Genomic DNA, 20,895 nt, shown 5'->3' with positions numbered 1-20,895 from the left:
TATAGGCGATTTTATTTATTTTTTTATTTTTATTGCGGGTTATTTATTTATTTTTTCTATTTAATACAATACTTTATTTAAGTTACATCTTTGATAACTTATAAATTTAATTAATTTGGTTATTAAATTTTGTGATACTATATATATATATATATATATTCTGTCTATCCATCAAATAAATACATAAATAATAAAACTAAGATAAAGAAAGAACAAATTTATAAGAGCACCACTAATTAAATGTAAAAATGAAAGCAGAAATAATTAAAATATTGTAACAAAAGTATATATTAAGACAACAAAAATATTATAAAGACATATAAACAATTATTATTTACTAAATTTATAGATCTTAATATTTCAAACATATACATCTATGTATGCCCTACAGCTAAGGTAGTACATGAAACGACAAAAGGTGATTTTATGGTGTAATTATTATAAAAAAAATGATTAAAAGTATTTAAATAAAGAAATTGATTAAGACAAAAGTCGACTGTTTGGATGAAGTATGAGTCAAGATAAAGAAATAGGTTTGACTCATATTTTATGAATACCTTTTATAAAGTTGGTAAATGAACAAGATAGTTTATGTTCTAAGTTGACCACACTTATTATAAGGATTTTTCTATTCATAAGTCAATACATTTTGGACAATTATCATATATAAAAACATTATGAATACATTTTGGACACTTATTGTAATCTAGTAATTATTAAACATTTATTGAATATTATTAGTTTACTCATTATGAATAATTATGAATAAGTATGAACAAGTATATGAAGGGTGAATTTAAAATATTTTAGGATTGTTAAGACATAATGTAATTAATTAAAATTAGAATAAGTGTAAATTTAAATGTTTGTTTATAAGACATTTGAAGTTTTTGTGATAATAAATAATGCAAAACTTTTGATTAATTTAATGAATTGGTAAGGAATAAAGTTTTGATTAATTAAATCAATTTGTTAAGTGTGAATTTAATGATGTTTTTAAACAGGACTTGTTAATTATATGTTCATAGGATTTCATACATGTTCATAGGATTTCAAAGTAAGTGAATAATTGATTTAACAACAGACAAGTCAATAATAGAACTAAAAACACCTGACAAGAGGTAAAAAACTAGATGAAAATGAAAATTACATATTGCATATACACTTTAAAACTTAAATCTTTGGCCATGTGTATGAATGTCTTCTAAGGATAAATCACAAATAGATCATTACACACAAACAACCTACCTTTTGAAGAGATTTATGCTCGTTTTAGTGTGATACAATAAAATATAATTGATGAGATAAATGATATGTTCTCTACTTTATCTGAGGTATATATTCTCTCTTCTACTAAACCTACTTCTTAATTGTAACTCCTTTATTAATTAATCTTTTGATTTGTTGGTTGGGAATACATGAACATTAATTTGATGAATTTCAATAGATTTTGGGGTTCTTATTTTCAAAACATTGATTCTTTGCATTTCTATCAAAAATAGGATTTTGGAATGTTGTGACCCTTTTAAGCAATATTTTTATCTATCAACAAATCTAGCATAAGATTTTAAGGTTTTTGGTTAATCCATCATATATAGTATTTTCTATGTTTTTTTTTTTTTTTTTACTTTGGACAGTGTTGATATTATGATTAATATTATGATTACACAGAAGTTGTTCATCTTTTTCATGATTAATTAATGATTCAACTTTACAATCGAGTGTAATATTGTTGATTTAAATAATTATTTATATTATATAAGTTGTTTCTTTTTATTGTATTTTTGCATCACTTTTCTTCACATAGGTTTGAGTATCACAAACTTTAGAATAAAAATAGTAGCAGGCTTGAAGTTAAAATGTTTTTGTATTATTGACGGTAAAATAATGAAAAATTGTTTCAATATTTAAAACTTAAAAAGAGTAACTACTCACTAATATTTTTATCCTAATTTTAATTCACTACTCTAATCCATAATTAAAAAATTAACTAAATCCTAAAAATAAGGAACAGACTTTGACTCAATTAAAATTAAAAATAAAATATTCTTAAAGCATTTTCTTAACACTTATTCTTGCTTTAGGAATTGCAAAAGTCAATCAAGTGTCAATCTGGCTTTAGTAAAAAAATCTTTGAATCCTGAATTATGAATTTCAACATAACCCTTCTTGATAGCTTTACGTTGATTTTATTAGCACCTTCAGGCTCCTTCTCTTCATCGTCTTCATAGTCAAGAAGGTCATCCTCGTACGCCATGTTCTAATAACGTACTAAATTTTTCCTAGTTCATCCATGGTCATCCATGATACGATCATGGCCCCTTCCACATGGTCACCTATTGTTATATGAACCTGCTGAGGAGCATTATAGCTAGATGAGGCAGCAAATACATCACTTTATAGGAGCATGTCCTCAATCCTATTGACCTTCCTGATGAAAGAAATTGTTTTGCCTCCATGGAAAACCACAACCACATTGAGAAGGATAAAAACAAATGTTGTAGCCATTGTTGCAAAATAAGAGAAACTTTTTGCACCCAACATATGATGAGGATGTCTTTTATGCCAGATTTCTGTCATATTTTCCTTGAGTGAGAATACAATTTGCTCCTCCTCCAATAGTTTTAGAGCAAAGCTTTTCCCTTTCATTTTCACCTCGAACATATCTTGACCAACTGCATCTTTAATCAAGCAATTTTTGTCTTCAAAAATAAATTTAAATCCTCTTTCATCAATTGACCAACACTTAAAAATTTTGGTCAATTTCTGGAACAAAAAGAACGTCTAGAATAAATTTTGTGCCTGCACAACTTATAATTGCAACTTTCCCCTTTCCTTTGACTGAGATATAATCACCATTGCCTATTCTGACTTTGGTGACATCAGTTGGTTTCATATCTCTAAAGAGTGCCTTGTCAAAGGTCATGTGGTTAGTACAACCACTATCAATTAACCAAGATTCACTTGAAACATTGGTTGAAAAACAGGTTGCAACAAAAAGTTGATATTCTTCCTCTTCATTTGGAATTTGAGCATCTTCTTCGTGCTGCTGATTTTGGTTCTTGCATATGACAGCTTCATGCCCAAGTTGATTGCACTTGTTGCATTTAGCGTTAGGCCTTCTCTCACACTTGAGTGGAGGATGACCCATCTTGTTGCAATGCTTGCAAGAAGGATACTTTCCCTTGGAGCTTCCTGCTTTGCTTTCATTTTTAACAACACCTTCTCTATTTGGTTGTTGGTTCCTTTTTTGTTTTTCCAACTATCTTCATGTTTAGTAGGCAAGGCTTCCTTAAGAAATCCTTCTTCTCTCATAGCCCTTCGTTGTTCTTGTGCCTGCAAGGAATTCTGCAACTCTGAGGTGATCTTGGAAAAATCCTTAGTGTTTCCTAAGGTGGTTATGATAGTTTCAAATTTTCCATGTACGGTAACTAGAATTTTTTCAACAATACAAGAGTCCTTAAATTCAGAACCAAGCAATCTTTCTTTGTTTGCTATGTTTATAAGCTTTTCAGAGTACTCCTTAATAGTTTCAGATTCCTTCATCTTCTACAATTCAAAGTCTTTAATGAGATTCAACACCTTCATGCCTTTAATTCAATCATCTCCATCATATTCTTCTTTGAGATAATCCTGATGTGTGAATAAAATGTAATTGCATTCATATCTTAGTTAAGGCCATTTGCATACATAATTGCATTAATTGAATGATTTCATCATACATTATCCTGGTTTCAGATCATACATGGGGATTTTGTCTTTTTCTTGTAAATTAGTGATTCTAAGTGTCAGAATCACAACTTGGGATGAATTTAGGTACAAAATGCAGATGCAAAACAGAGAATTCCATAACTTAGCTGTGGATAGTTCCACAACCTGTGGATTTTGCTTTAGGAAGTACAAAATTGAATCCAGAGAAGAGCACAAGCATATTGTGGATTTTTTCATGAAATGTGGAATGTTTCAAAGCAGTTATTAACCTCTTTTATGACGTGGATTTAAAGAGATTTAAATTAAATAGAAATTAAAGGAAAGTTACTGAGAGAGAGTAACCACTCTCTTAAAAAGAGGAATGAGGGGGATTAAAGGAGGGGGGATTGAAAACATAAAGAAAAGAGGAACGTACGAAGAGGACATCAACATTCACGCGACGACTTCAACACTTCTTCTTCTTCTTCTTCTTTTGGTTTGCTTTTGAATTTTACATTATGCAGAACTAAATTTCCTTTTGTTAGAGGATTGATGTAGTACTTTGGATTATGATTTCTGAACCTTTTCAATTGATGTTTAGTTAATTTTAATTATCCTAGTGTTTTATTTATGTTTTAATGTCTATTCTATTAGTAGTTTCAAAATTGAGATATTGGGGATTGTTTGCGATTATAAATAATCCACTTTCGTGAACAATTTTCTTCACGCGATCTTTCTTCGTCCTCTAAGCAAACATTATTCTCCAACACTGCCCATTGCTCACGCCTCCCCCTTCCCGTTCGTCGCGCCTCCCTCGTCATTCTAGCTCCACCTCCGTGGCCGTTGTCGGACCACCTCCTTCGCTCCTCCCTCTCGAGGACTCGCTTATATCTCGCGGTTCTTGTGACCTTGTACCTTTGTTGCTCCGTTGTCGTTGGTCGTCGCCACCAGCGTTCATTGCTGCCACCTCCGTTGTTGTCACGTCATTGGTGTCGCCGCTGCTGCCTTCGCTGGTGCTTCCATCTCGGTTGGCCTGATATTGTTGCGATATTGGGGTTAAAGTTCAGATTGAGAAACTTAGGGTTTTGAGTTTGGGGAATTTCTTTTTAAGGATCTGTTCGCGCTGTTCTGGTCCGCGAGGGTTGTTGATGGTTGCGCCAGTTGGAGAAGAAGACTTTGCATGGTGGCCTGTGGTGGTCCAGTAAAGGTGGCACGATTGTTGGGTGGTGGTCCGATGTGAGAATGGAGTGTTGAAGATTGGTGGACACTTGTTATCAAGCTTCTCGATAGTGCAAGCGAAAAAGCAAACTAGACCATGGACACAGGTCACAATCAATCGTCTTGCGAGAGGCGGAAAAGTTGGGGAAACCGAACATTAAAAAATAAAATAAAAAATGCTCTACTGTCTCGGTTAAGGTCCCAACCGAGGCAGTAGAGTCTAAGATACTGCCTCGGTTAAGAAGGAACCGAGGTAAAAACCTACCCCTTTTTGACTCAGTTCAGAACAGAGGCAAAAAACTTATCTCTTTTTATCTCGCCTGTATATGCCTCGGTTGCAGAACCGGTGCCTATAAGCGAAAACAACCGGTGTAATTTTTCTTGACTGCACTATTATATCAATTATATTTTACTGTATCACACTACAACGAGCATAAATATCTCGTAAGTTGTTTCAAAGGTAGGTTGTTTGTGTGTGATGATCGATTTGTGATTTGTCCTTACAAGACATTCTTAGACATGTCCAAAGATTTAAGTTTTAAAGTGTATGCAATATGTAATTTTCATTTTCATCTAGTTTTTTTACTGTCACATGATTTTAGTTCAATTATTCACTCTGTTCTTAAGTCAATTATTTACTTACTTTTGAGATCCTACGAACATATAATTAACAAGTTCTGTTTAAAAACTTCATTAAAGTCACACTTAACAAATTGATTTAATTAATCAAAACTTTATTCCTTACCAACTCATTAAATTAATCAAAACTTTTGCATTATTTATGATGACAAAAACATCAAATATCTTATCAACAAACATTTAAATCTACATTAATTTTAATTTTAATTAGTTATATTATGTCTTAACAATCCTAAAATATTTTAAATTCTCCGTTGATTCGGATTTGTTCATACTTATTCATAATTAGTAAACTAATAATATTCAATAAATGTTTTATATTAAGATAATAATTACTAGATTACAATGTTATAACAATAAATGTTTTTATATATGATAATTGTCCAAAATGTATTGACTTATGAAAAGAAAGATCCTTAAAATAATTGTGGTCAACTTAGAACTTAGAATATCTTGTTCATTTACCAACTTTATAAAAGGTATTCATAAAATATGAGTCAAACCTACTTCTTATTATCTTAACTTATACTTCATCCCAATAGTCCACTTTTGTCTTAATCAATTTTTTTATTTCAATATGTTTCATCATTTTTTTTATTGATAATAATTACACCATAAAATCACCTTTTGTCGTTTCATGTACTACTTTAGCTGTAGCACATAGATGTATATGTTTGAAATATTGAGATCTATAAATTTAGTAAATAATAATTGTTTATATGGCTTTATAATAATTTTTTTTGTCTTCATATATACTTTTGTTATAATATTTTAATTATTTCTGCTTTCATTTTTACATTTAATTAATAGTGTTCTTATAAATTTGTTCTTTCTTTATTTTAGTTTTATTATTTATGTATTTATTTGATGGATAGACAGAAGATAATATATATATATATATATATATATATATATATATATATATATATATATATATATATAGTATCACAAAATTTAATAACCAAATTAATTAAATTTATAAGTTATCAAAGATGTAACTTAAATAAAGTATTGTATTAAATAGAAAAAACAAATATATAACTATTACATAGATACGGAATAAAAAAATAAAAAAATCGCCTATATAAGATCGAGAGAGCGGAGGATGTGTCACTCAAACAAACTATGTAATGATTCTTCACTCGGTCTGCGGGGCTTCAGTTTCAAATTGGTTTCATCGGTTTCCACAATTCATGTTCCAAACCCTAAACAAAATATTCAATAAAGAAATTTGAAGCCGCCGTTTTGTAACTTTGACATCTCCAAAGGACAAGGTATTTCTTCTGCCACCTTTTCTTTTTCTAGCTATTTTAGAAATGACAGCAAAACAAGATTTTTTCTTAACTATGATAACTTCTAATGAGCTTTCTATTTCATATTTTTTATCTTTATATTGAAAGAAGAAAAAAAAACATAATGGGAGGACTAAGGTTTATCATCAGATCTCAAAATTCCTGAGAAAAGAGAGATAGGGAGAGTAAGTTGTTTCTTATTTTTATTCAAATTCAAATTATTGATTGAATAACAGCCTGAGGATTTTTTAGAGTATTTATTAATTGGAAAAAGTTCTATATTTCCAATCAAGAAACTCTGAAAAACACTTGGGCCTTTTGTGGATACACTGTTAGAAGATCTTTTGAGTGTTTATCTACTAATGCATTTCCTGTCTTTATGGTCTGAAAAATAGTTTTGTATCCAAACACGCTTCTATATCTTGCATGCAATCAGATCCTTTGTAACTATAACTAATCAGATCCTTTGTGACCATAACTTGCATGCAATCAGATGCTTTATGACTACAACTTGCATGTAAAATCAGATCCATGACTATAACTTGCATACAATCAGATCCTTTGTGACTAAAGTGACAATAAGAGGATTTGGTTTGAATTTTCTTATTTTCATATGCTAATGTGATATTTTTTTACACCTTTATTCATAAAATAGTTGTTTTACCTATAAAAATGAAAAATACTCTTAGAGGGATTATTAATTTTCTTCTATTTAAAGCATATATGAGATAAACAAATATTTTTTCTAACATTTCTTTGGTCAGGTATCAATAGAAGAAAAAGTAGGAAAATTGATTATGAAGACAAGAAACAAGAGACAGAGGCCGAGTAGAAAAGATAGAGAAGGGAAGAGGGACAGACTGAGTGAATTGCCTGACTGTGTTCTGATCCACATGATGGAGTTTATGGACACAAAGCATGCTGTTCAAACCTGTGTATTGTCTAAAAGATGGAAGGATCTCTGGAAACAGCTCACCACTCTTGCATTTAACACATTGTTCTTTAATAATGTTGTCAATTTCAGCAAATTTGTGTCTCACGTTCTGTCTACACGTGATGGTTCCCTTTCACTGCTTAATGTTGAATTCACCCGTCGCGGTTATGCTCAGCCCCACCTCCTGAATAGGCTCATGAAATATGCATCTGGGCACAATGTTCAACAGTTGACAATCTTTATAACTTTGAATAGCAAACCCAGTTTTGATTTTCGCCATTACATCTTTTCCTGTGAGACCTTGACATTTCTTAAACTTTCTGTTAGTACTTATGATTCTTCTATGATAGTACTTCCAGAGTATCTGTACATGCCAGCAATAAGAACCATGCAACTTAAGTCTGTCAGTTTTACTGCATATGGCTGTGACTATGCTGAACCATTTTGTTATTGTCCCGTGTTGAATACTTTGATACTTGAAGGTTGTTCCTTGCATAAAGATCAAAATTTCCTCCGTATATCTAATTCAAACCTTTCCAATCTGACCCTGGATGGTAGCTTTGAAGCAGGATTTTTCCCAGTTGATCTTTGTACTCCAAACCTTACTTCTCTCACTCTATCGGGTCATACTGATAATCCATTAATTGGCTCACCCAATCTTTCTTTACTCGAGGAGGTAACCATTGGGTCACTTGGAAATATAGGTTATCACAAGACAGAGTTACTCATCATAAGCTGGCTGGAAGGGATAAGAAATGTAAAGTTAATGACAGTGTCTCTGAGCGCTCTTGACATAATACTACAAGTTAGTTACTATGCTTTTACTCTTTACCTCTTTATTTTTTCATAAGGCTCATAAGATTCTTGTGTTCTTGTGTCATTTTTTTTCCTATTACTTAGTCTTGCAATTAAGAATGTTGATCAAAGTATGTCTTCAATTCCAATTTTCTCTATCTCTGTAGGATCTATCAAAACCTCTTTCAGCGGGCATTCAACCTCCTTGTTTCCCTCAATTGAAGACATTGATGGTGAAGAAACTACCATACGAAGAACTATCTGATGATAGATTAAAAAGATCATTGAAATACCTACTTCGGAACTCTCCAGTGGCCAGAATTGAGTTTGACTACGATCATGATGATGATGAAGAAGATATACATGCTTAGCTCTGGGGGTATAAAATTTTTCAAATTGTTCAATTTTACTTTGTTCATGTTTCTGTTTTTGAACTTATGTAGCAAGTTATGGATTGTGTTTGCGGTGTCTTTAATGTTCTTTTTTTCTTTTTCAATTTAGCAGATGAAATTTATAAAATTTAATAAGCTACTACTAAGAGTAACCGTGTTTGAAACACAATTTTCATTGTTTTGATGTTGAAGTTGGAGGCTTTGGAATGATGAGAAAAATATCTGCTTGCGACTGAATTGAAACTGCATTAGGAATTTTGTTTGGGTACCTTTCAAATGACAATGATAGTAACTAGAGCTAAATCATCTAACGGCCCAATGTTTAATACAAAAGTGATTGAAAGACTATCAAAGTTATTAAGTGGTTGTAATCAGCTCGATATATGTTATATTTTAAACCTAACTTCTTTGGAGTCTAGGGACAAGATATGGAACCATATCTTTTGATTAATTTATCTATCTCTAGCTGTAAAATGTGTCATACATTACATCTTCCTTTTTATGGTTAAGCTCTATTAAAGGAGTCATTCTTCATTTTCTAAACTTGAGATACTTTTTCTGACTGCAAACAAAATGTTTGTGATGATACAAGTCTACAACACTTAAAACTTAATTTTGTGATTTGATTCTCAGACCTCAAATCTGGAACCCTGAATTTGGTTTGAAGTTGGATTTAGGAAAGTTAGAAGTTATTTTCCTTTTGATGTGCTAGAGGATATAGTTAGACTATTGTAGGTGGTTGATAAAACTGTAATTGTTCCTTAAACCTGACAGCGTAATTTTATATGTTGACCATTTATTTTTGGCTGAATTTCGGTGTTACTCTTATTTATCGCTGCTTTTGACTGAGAACACACCAGCTGTTTAAATACAGTGTAATATTGCGTTCATACAAACGGTTTCATTCTTTTAATCATATCTAATCATTCACACAATGATTCCAATAAGATATCCAACATCCAATCAATCATAAGATTTCAATCAACCAATAAGCAAAGGATATGGATAAACATCAAAATATCATTAAACCATAAAATTCAAACATAACAAAATATAATTGTTCAGACACTAGTACAAAAAAGCGTAGAACGTCGAATATTTTGACCTTTTAACAACGAATCCGTAATCGATGTCACATCGGGAGACACAACTTTGACGTTGAATACTAAAGGCCAACATTACTTGTTATATACATGTCGAGTAGTAAAGAGCACGATGTCTAATATGTGAATAAATAATTATATTTAAAGGAAGATTTGACGTCCAATGTAAGGGGACAAGATGTAAAATTGATGTCCAATGGAAAGAGGTTGGATGTAAAGTTGATGTCGAATTATGTAGACCGACGTTACTTGTTATTTATAGACACGTCGAGCAATAAAGAGTTGGACGTCAAATATGTGAATAAATAGTTATATTTAAAGGAAAATTTGGTGTCCTTTGTATGGGGACTAGATGTAAAGTTGACATCGAATTTGCTGGGCGGTTGATGTTACCCTTGCTGAGCCAGAGAGAAGCTCGTCTAATGTTCACTAGTACAATAAGAGGAAAAGACACCGGTTGTTTTTGCTTATAGGCACCGGTCTGCAACCGAAGCATATACAGACGAGGTAAAAAAGGGTAAGCTTTTTGCCTTAGGTATGGACCGAATCAGAGGAGGGTAGGATTATGCGTCGCTTTTTTGGTAACCGAGGTAGTAACTTGTTTTTTTTCATATTTTAGGCTTTTAGGCCTGTATTGAACCATGCTGTAATTTTGGATTTTTTGTTGTTTAGAAATTTTTAATATATAATGGTAGAAGGAAATTTAACAGCAGAGGAGTTTTTCATAACAATTCAGCACAAGACTTTAAGCAATTCTTCATCATCAGCAAATGCTATATAGCCATCAGCAGTAATTCCCCAATTCATCCAAAAGACCTAGTCGGAGATCCTAGGTCCTCTTCTCCATAGCACACAAACAAGAAGAACCAAAAATTAAAACCATATACTTATTGAAAGCAAAAAGAAACTTAAGTTCTATATCACCTTTTACCAAGGTGTTCCGAGGATGAGGATTCCCAACACATCCAAAGTAGTGTTCACATGCCTGAGAGTATGAATATACATGAATCACAAACCCATATTATTTTTCAACTACTCTGTTAAACCAGCAGTGAACATTAGGATTACGTACAACACCCCAAAAGGCCAACAAATTTCAATGACATGCCATTGTTGTTAAGAGATACAAACGAAATCATGCCACCGCTATCAGACATGGATGAAATGTAGTACCACAAGCTATCCATTGTCGTTTTCTCCCACGTGGCACCACACACCCAAAATCAAAACAATAGCACAAAATCCCAACCCAAGATCAAAACAGAGACCCAAGATTTCCCAAATGCGTGTCTCCTCACAACAAAACTTGTTCGAAAAAGAAGATTGTCGGACTAGGGCGGCAACAACATTCCATTAAGGGGTGAGATGGTAGCTGCGACTCGCGGTGAGGATTTGACGACAAGTGTCGCGGCAGCGATGAAGGAAGGCTCGCCAATCTGGTGGAACTTGGCAATTTGGGCTTGGCGATCTGGAGCGATGGATGAAGATGAAGATACTCTCTTTGATTTTAGGGGGAGGAGGCAGAAACCCTAACAAATTTGGCCATTTGGGCTTGGCAGTGGCAGAGGAAGTAGAGGCGGAGGCAGCGGCAGAGGCTACAACAGCGACATAAGCGGCGTCGTTAGGGGAAGCATGGCAGGTAGCAGCGGCAGGACACCAATGGGGCGACGACGCAAGCAGGAGGCATGGCGCCAAGAACGACAACGAGCAAGAGGCAGGCGAGACCACTGACAGAACAGGGAGAGGAAGAATGGGAGAGCACTGGTAAGGAGTGGCAGTGGTGGAAGAAACCGTAGAGGGGAAGAAAGAAGAAGTTGTTGGGCTGTGCAAATGAAGCGTGTGTAGGTTAAGATCTGAGAAGTAGAGTGAAGAGCACAATATGGCACCGGTTAAGAGCCAAACCCGAGGTATAAAGTGCTGAAATGTCAGGTGCAGCAAGTATATAGGCGAAAAGCCTGACTTGCACAAGTGTATACGCAGCGGTTGTGTGGCAACCCAAGGCAATAGGGCCTTTTCAAAAAGTTGTCAGACAAAAAGTAGAGGATAAGTCTCGGGTCTTCTTCTAACCGAGGCAATTTCACCATTCTGCCTCAGGTCAAGGTGTAACCGAGGTATATAACCTTTTACGCTTCGGGTTTTGCGTAACCGAAGCATATATGGCACGTTAGAATCTACTTTTTTTACTAGTGGTTGCATTGCGTTGCATTTTGATGGTAATCCACTGTAAATGGTTTAACCTCGATCAGTATAGTGTACATGGTGACGTTGATATACTTATATTAATGTCGAGTAGTGTATATTTCGACGTCAACTCTAGTGTTTTTTTATTTTAATTTGGTTCATTTTTGCTCATTTAACGAGGCCTGAAATACAAAAATCAGTTTTTCAATTCATATATTCACAAAATTCATCAATTCAAAATTTAAATCATGCTATCATCAATTCATCAATTCCATTTCAAAAGTAAAACTAAAAGACTAAAGTAAATGCTATCATCAAAACAAAAGAACCTAGTTTTTCAATTCATATATATTCACATAATTTATCAATTCACAATTTATTTAAATTGTGTTATTGTCAATTCATAAGTAAAACTAAAAGCTAAACATATGATATCATCAAAACAAAAAACACCTAAGGCTAGATATATTTAAAATGTTTATTCAAATATCCTGCCCATTCCCCTCTTATCTTCCTTATTACGACCTTTGGTAATGAATTGGTACAGTTGAACCGCTGCAAAATCAAGGAAACTTTACTATTAAATTCATTCAAATGTGAAAAGTTTATTGGTATTTGTAAGCTTTCAAATGTAAATTTTTACTTCAGTCCAATATGTTGTGATTCATGCTCAGATTATTGTCTTCATCCATGACATGATGTAGTAGCCACATGCCCAGGAATATGTCTACTTGTTACACTAAACATGTGAAAGAACTTAGTCAATGTAATGGTTTAAATTTGACTACGAAAATTAATAAGTTAAAGAGCAACAAATTCCAACCTTAGGATATATAATTTCAATTTGTTGTGCTCTAGGCTTAGCCACAACTCTTAACAAATTTGAAACATTAGAAATATAAGTTAATATATTAATATCATAATGAATTGATATTAATGAATGTAATACCTACGTTTGTAATAAGGACTTCAAATCTGATTTCATCTTCATATGAAAAGAACAAAACCATACATCTTGTGCCTTTTTTGGAATGATCGTTATCATTTGCCAATGGCCCCTAACATGTACCAACAACTAGTTTATTGATTAAATTTTGATAAAAGTTGACAATATTGAGAAACACATATCATCAATGTGTGACGCGATATACAATTCTCTTTTAGACTCATTCATCATTGTTTGCATATATGATTGGTGTCCATATACCTATAACAATAAAGTTAAGTATATTTATTAAAAGTAATCATACTAATATTCCAAAAGTTAAATAAAAATTCAAAAACATATATGCACCATAGTTGTATGTATGAAATGTTCAACATTAGAAGAATTTTCAGAGGTTTTTCTACAATTTTGGAAAATTAAGAAGGACGTAAAAGAAATTTCAAGGACAATTCAGTTGATAACTAATTTAAACATCTATCACATATTCTTAACAACTAATTAAATCTTATGAATATTTGAAAGATATAAGATAAAAAATTTTATCAAAAGAATATTCAAGTCCAAGTCCAATCCAGCCTTGTATAAAGCCTTATATAAAGAGATCTAAGGAAGGTAGAAATCACAACTCATTCATTCTCTCAGACTCCTCCACTGGAGGTTATCATCCATCACTCCTCTCACTTTTATTTTATCATATGTTTCACTCCATTCATGGAGGGTTGGCTCCTAAGGCTATTCCAATGTAATTTCATTATGGATTCTGAAGTTAAGTTGAATTGATGAATTTATTTCTTTTGATTATTGATTTGAGTTATTTTTCTTCTATGTCTTTCATCTCTCAATCATATTAAAAACAATAATTTTTGCATCATAAGGTGTTTGAATCCACATGCATATATGAGTTTAAGGGTTTCTAGGTTTGATTGAGAATCTACTTTGATTGAATTTAGAAACTTTCATATGATTAAACGGGTTGTTGATATCAACTGAGTGTGACCTATTTTTGTGTATCTAACATTCGTGTTGATTAAACCAGGTTAAAGTAACATCATATAGTTTTCTCAGTGTACTCTAAGGAGTATTGATTTTATTTTTCTGCAACTTTCTTTGTGTCTATTTGTGTGATTTCTTCATGATTTTGATTATTCCCTCTTCCTTGCCCTCTTTATCCAATGAACTATAACAAGTTTGACATTTTATCCTCTTTGTTTTTGAGAGAAATGCAATTAGGAAAATATGACAGATTTGTGTAGAATCTGTTGTTGTACATGTGCATCTGGATTACAAATGGCTATTCTAACATTGTATATATGATTTACTTTTGAAGTATTTGGTCTTGATTTTTGCAGGCAATACTATATAATCCATTTATATAATTTTTTGAATTCTTTTTGGCTGTCTTTTGAAAGATTTAAGACTAATAGTCTTCTGTGGATGATATATTTTACTGCAGAGTAAAATTTTGATGATAAATTATCCACTCATTGTGAAGGAGTTATCCCAAGAAATAGGGCTTAGTTGTAACATTTCTGGGTGAGTTCTCCATGAGGCACTAATATTATTGACTTTTTACACTTTTGTTAATAAAATATTAATTGTATTTATGTCTTTAATAATAAGTTATGGATATTGTTTAATTCTGATGTGCAGGATACTGTCAAAAAAGTTGTGAAAAATAGACATATAGAAAACCTTACTCTAAGTCCATGTAACAATGAAAGTTATTATTCAGAAAACGGAGCAGAGAACTTAGAAGTTCAAGATCTTGCTAGAAGAGATGCTCTTTGTTCTCTTGTCATGCAAACTGAACCAGAGATTGTATACATTTTGACTCGTTTATTTCAACCTTTTATTCCATTTTTCACCTTTAAGTTGACTTCGCGTAAATTATTACACTTTTAACTATACACTTTAATTATTCTAATTATTTGAAGTTATTCTTCTAAATATACTATATTATTTTAACTTTTGGTTGATTTATACATTTTATTTACACATTTAAATTTTTTAAGTGTGATTTATATATTTTTTTTTCTGAAAACATTAGTAGAACAATTTGAGTTACAGAAAAAAAATAATTTATATTAAATTAATTATTTAAATAATTCTTAATGTGCAAATTTTATGATATTATATTAGTAATTAATATTTAATATTTAAAAAAAGTAATTATATACGAATTTTTCGTAGGTAAGTATATGCAGAAAAATTCATATATATTTACATAAAAAAAATCCGTATGTAACATTACCTATAATCATAGATTGTTAGAGTATCAAAATACTCTCTTAGTGAATCGCATACATCAATACATACACTCACTTATCAAAAAAAAATTCTACTTGAAATTTCTTAAGCACTACCATCATACATGCTTACATAATAATTTCACCTCAATTAAATAACAATCAAAATCATAAACAAAAATAAGACCAATCATAAATTTATCTCAAACAACCAAAGGAAAAAAATATGACAAACATAAAATCGATGGCACTCCACGCCAAACATCTCGCAAGAAGTGGCACTCAATTCTTCTCGTAAAAGTGGTGCTCAGCATAGGCTTGTTGCCAATCAGGACAAAAGCATTCACAAAGTATGATGCTCAATTCTATAATGTGGAACTCAGTTCCCTAGAGCTCAAATGCTCCCGACCTGCATAACGGGGCTAGCGCACGCTATATTAGAAACCAACATTTTTGTTCACTGATTGCGCAAAATTTGACTTGTCTAACTGATAAATTTGGTATTCTTCTTTCAGTATTTTGAGTCAAAACAATTTTTCACAAGATACCAATCGCTCAATTGTTTATATTTCAATTGTCTTATTCACACTCCCAAACAATCCCAAACACCCAACATAAATTATCAATCAATTCATACAAAACCAAACACACACCCCAAAGGGATTCATATCAAAAACCAAATTCATTCTCAACATTCAAAACAGTAGAAACATGTAAATCATCAAAATTGGAAAAGCTCCCACATTAGATATCAAAATTAGTTTTCCTTAGTTGACTAAGTATCTCACAAGATCCTAAACAGCAAAAACATCTCCAAACTTGCGTAGTACCCTTTTCTAAGCTTAGACAATATTCAAAACGATCTGACAATGTCAATAAAGAGATTGATTAGTAAAAATTAAGAAAAAACCCCACAAGGGTCACATGCAAGCAGGAAAACGTCACATGCAACCTAAATAAAGCGAATAAGAGGAGAAAAGAGCGAAAAAATAACTTACCTCAAAAATAGAAACTAATCGATTAATTTTGACGAATTCACCGCAAGGGACAATCCTACTTAGACGAAGAAAATGATCAACAAATAGTAAGAAAATTTAGAGAAAAGAAAAAGAGTCGTTAGAAAAGAGTTTATAAAAAGATAGAATATCTTTTATTTAATGAATTTTTTTTATATTTCTAATTATACTTAAAAAAATTATTATTAAAATAATTGAATTCATTGTTTTGATGATAATAATGATATTTCTAGTTATACTTAAATATTTTATCATTAAAATAATAAAATCTTATTTTTTTAAAACACTGTCATTTCTAAAATATAATTTCTAAATTATCATATTACCATTAAATGATAATAAAACAATTTTATATATAAATTAATTTCTTAATGTCTAACATAAAAAACAATTTTATATTTATTTATTATACTTTTATCTTAAAGATAATCTGATTTTCAATATCTACTATATTTATTGAATATTATAATTCAAAAAAATAATGGTAATAATATATTCACTAGTAAAAAACCACGTAAAACATCACGCGTTCAACGTCAAACCATTGAATAATCAACGTTAAAAATGAGTATAAAATGTCGAATGAATTTTAAATTTAATGTCAAAAGGTTAGTGCATTCAATAAAATTTGAGCAGGACTCAGCGCACGATATCACTACAAAAAAAATGCTATTTAGTGGAGGTTTTTTTTTCAATTTGCGGAGGTTCTTACCCTCCGCAAAATAATTTCTGGAGGTTTTTCAAACCGCCGCAGTTTGAGTCGCCACAACCTATCTGCGGGAGTTTTTTGCAACCCCTGGTATCAAATTCAATTTGCGGAGGTTTTTTTGTGGAGGGTAAAAACCTCCTTTATTACTGGTTATTATTTTGTGGGAGTTTTTAACCTCCTTTATTTTCAACTATTTGATTACAAAAAATATTTGTATTTTTTACACTATTTTTTGTATTAATATATGTTATTCAATTCACGAGCTTGCTGAAATAATAATAAAAAATAATAAAATATATAAAATTGTAAAATATACAAAAATAATTCAAATTAATTTTATTAATGATTTAAAATAATATAAATACATTCCTTCACAATTACAATGTAAATATAAAAAAGTACATAATGTTTAGATAACATTACAAGATTGACCTGGTCGAAAACTACAAGACCAATTAAAAACCTATAGACTAATGTTGATAACCTAAACAAAATCACTAACTCAGATAAAAGTTTAACATGAGACACTCTGCATTTGCTTCCTATGCTGCGAAGTAAAAGAGCTTCACTTCATCAACTACTTCCCTTAAACTCATTCCTCCATCACTACTTTTTTAAAATTCAACAATGTATGTCCAACAAGTCATTGTTCGTAGACTCTCCTGCTTTCATTGCTTCTAATCTTTGGTTGATGATATACATACAAAGTTTTGTGAGATTGTAAGCATGATAAACAAGATGAACAATGGATTCATCATCCATTTCCGAACCTACAAAGTTGAGATTCTTCATACAAAAATTTATGACAATATGCAAACTAGAAAAAACAAGATAAATATATAGAAAGGAATTTACCTGTCTTTGATATGCAAACTAGAAAGAACAAGAAGATAAATATATAGAAAGGAATTTACCTGTCTTTAATGTTGGCACTAGGTTGCATCATCTCTTGCTTGACAACTACTCTGGGTGACTCTCTTGTTCATATGTGAAGTGCAGTTGAGTAAACATCTGCCAAACAAGATACAGTCTTACAGAAGCAAAGCAAGTGATCATGAGAAACCACAAATGATAGATATTTTCATTTTACCTTCATCCCATCAACACGCCAAGATCGACAGTTTACAATTACCACTTGGAGTACTTCATTGACTGGCCATCCACCATCTATTCTTTGGGCATCCATGCGACTGTTAAAAAATTCTAACACCTGCAAATATAAAATAGACCACATTACTTGAACACTCTTGAGACATGTATTATACAAAGACAATATTCACAAATGTAACTAAAGACTATGAAATGTGCTCCTTTAAAGTTGCAAGATTTTAAAGGGAAAATGCATAATGTTATAGACTAAGAAGGAAATGCATGTTTTAGACTAAAGACAAATACAATATTATATAAAGTTATTGCTATTAGTTTCAACTTTCAACAAATGTAAAGAATTTATAATATATAATTATGCTTAAAACAAATAATTAAAACATAAAAATTTTATTAAAAGACTATAAATATAGTTCAAAACAAACCGGCCCTTGTACAATATATACAATATAGAGTTGAATATTAACTAAAATGTAATTTACACCTAAAAGTAAAAATATTTCCTAAAACATTTGAAAAAGGAAAGAAGAAGAGGACTTTACAGTGTGAAGTCAATCTTCCATTACGCTGTCGTGGCCATCAATGTTGCATTTAATTATTAGCAAGGATTACCTCAAATATCCAAGTCAATTATTATAAATAAGATAGAATTCAATTCTATCAAAGAATGTGGTTAGACTATGGAACCTGACATTATGATAGTGTAAGGGTCAAACAGAACAGTAGCTAACATATATGTATTTCGTGATTAAGAATGAAGGATTTCAAGGAGTAAGAAGCATCACTAACATGTCAAACTATATCTATGAGTAATATTTGTTCACTCACAGAGTTTTGTGATCAGGTTCTATTTATAAACTCTATCAATCACATGTCAAAAATCTATCAGTTTTTAATGAAATATTAAAAGAAAAAGTTGTATCAGATGAGAGAAACTTCTAAGTTTTAGGTGCTGCTTTATATTTTTACTTTAAACTAATTTAGTTCTTGAAACATAATTTAGTTCTTTAAACTAATTTAGTTCTTGAAACATAATTTCATAAAATGGACGATATATAATTTTAATTACTAAGAAAAAATCCTATTCAATTCACATTCCACAATCCATACCAGTAGTAGTTTAATAGTTTTATTCAATCAATTTGATTCATCTCATATAGATGAAGAAAATTATAAAATTAAAACGAGAAGGAAACTCACACAAACAAATCCTTTACTGCAAAAGGAACTTGCTCTGTAAGCAGAAGAGAAATTATAGCTAGGTAGAAAGCAGAGGGTTGTCTACCACCAGTGTGCATTCTTTTATCTGAGAACTGGACTTTGAAACTATGAAGAAAGAAGGTAGATGTCTGCAAACGGAAAATATATATGTATAAGGAAGATGAATATGACTTGAAGATTTCTACTTAGAATGTAAAGTTGGTCATTCATAGAATATATCTTATCATGTATCAAAAGACTAGCAAACTTACAAGAATAACAACTAATTTGGCATCAGGGCTCCACACGGCCTTCATGTTTTCTCCTTCACTCTGCAATGAATGAAAAGACTAGAAAACTATTTTACACTGTCAGTGCATTACCATTAACTAATGTTTTAATTCACTAACATGTAGCTTTAGTTAACGAGTTCATAATTAATTTACTAGAATAACAAAAACATGAAAATGAACAAATGTTTTGCCTCATTCTCAAAATTTAAAAAAATGCAAGTTAATAAAAGAGACAAGGCTATAGAACATTCCATTATACTTTAATATGAACAGAATGTTAGAAATGACCAAGAAGTGAACTACCAGGGTGGACAAAGTTGTAATCCTGTACTTGTGTAAGTTCCTCCTCAGACAAGCTATTGTAAAAGGAATCATGTCATTACTATTTATCAGATCCTACCTTTGTGCATTGGGATCCAACCTTCAAAATCAAAACAACAGATGAAGTTAATTATATGTGCATAGCGATAGCCATAGTTTTCTTAAAAACCCTAAAAATCACGATGCATCTTGGATTTGGATACCTTGAGTGCTAGATAATAAGCCCCATCACGAAGGCATTGGTGAGTTGCGGATCCGAAACCCTAACCACTTCTCTGCCCTCGACGTCGTGGAGAAGCGACCCCATCATCCAATACTCCACGCTGTGCTGCTTCTTCAGCCCCCCAATTCGTGGGCCACGGTGGCCAGTCCTCCACGGTGACGGGCGTCTCCACCGTATTGAGGTGGTCAATCAAGGGTGAAGAGAAAACTGAGACAGTGAAAGGTCAGGGAAGAAGCTGAGGCACGAAGGGTTTCTTTCTTTTGGGTTTGTTGTGTTCTAATTCTAGAAAAGAAGAATCTAAAATTTGGAGTGAAAAAAAGTAAAATTTTGGGAGGGAATGCTAAAAAAATGTGAGGGAAATGAAAAATAAAAGTATTATAATCTATTAAGCTAACCAACCTCTTCCAAAAGAAATCAAAACCTCCGTTATTCTTGGCTTTAAGATGATTTATCAAAATAATTTTAGATAATGTTTATTTGAGGGGGTTTTTAATAACCTCCCCAAAATAATCCCTACTAAATACAATATTTTTTGTAGTGTATCCTCTTCTCTTCTCAAATTTTTCTCGAACCAAGTTTGACTAGCATCA

General features: G+C 31.7%; 1 protein-coding gene and 1 long non-coding RNA gene across 3 annotated transcripts; one reads left to right on the top strand and one right to left on the bottom strand.

The window, feature by feature from the left end:
• The first annotated feature begins 6,566 nt into the window (after positions 1 to 6,566).
• On the top strand, positions 6,567 to 9,190 carry LOC124836185 (F-box protein At4g22280-like). 2 transcript variants are annotated; one of them, XM_047311288.2, is made up of 3 exons: positions 6,567 to 6,821; positions 7,604 to 8,578; positions 8,736 to 9,190. In XM_047311288.2, the coding sequence occupies exons 2-3, from the start codon at positions 7,637 to 7,639 to the stop codon at positions 8,937 to 8,939; spliced, it is 1,146 nt and encodes a 381-aa protein (XP_047167244.1). In that variant the 5' UTR covers positions 6,567 to 6,821; positions 7,604 to 7,636; the 3' UTR covers positions 8,940 to 9,190. The 2 variants fall into 2 exon arrangements, with proteins under 2 accessions (XP_047167244.1, XP_087970347.1); XM_088114221.1 differs by lacking the exon at positions 6,567 to 6,821 and adding an exon at positions 6,888 to 7,024.
• Positions 9,191 to 17,472: 8,282 nt separating this feature from the next.
• On the bottom strand, positions 17,473 to 20,592 carry LOC148199690 (uncharacterized). The gene is made up of 5 exons (XR_015785546.1): positions 20,286 to 20,592; positions 19,741 to 20,182; positions 19,469 to 19,617; positions 18,252 to 18,371; positions 17,473 to 18,172 (listed from the first exon to the last, which is right to left on the bottom strand). It is a non-coding gene; the product is annotated as an uncharacterized LOC148199690 (long non-coding RNA).
• Positions 20,593 to 20,895: the final 303 nt, after the last annotated feature.

The sequence above is a fragment of the Vigna umbellata genome, chromosome 4 (genome assembly GCF_029865625.1).
Source record: "Vigna umbellata cultivar VRB3 chromosome 4, Vumbellata_1.0, whole genome shotgun sequence".
NCBI classification, from domain to species: domain Eukaryota; kingdom Viridiplantae; phylum Streptophyta; class Magnoliopsida; order Fabales; family Fabaceae; genus Vigna; species Vigna umbellata.
The sequence above is the reverse complement of the archived record's forward strand: the minus strand, read 5'-3'. Positions and strand labels throughout refer to the sequence as shown.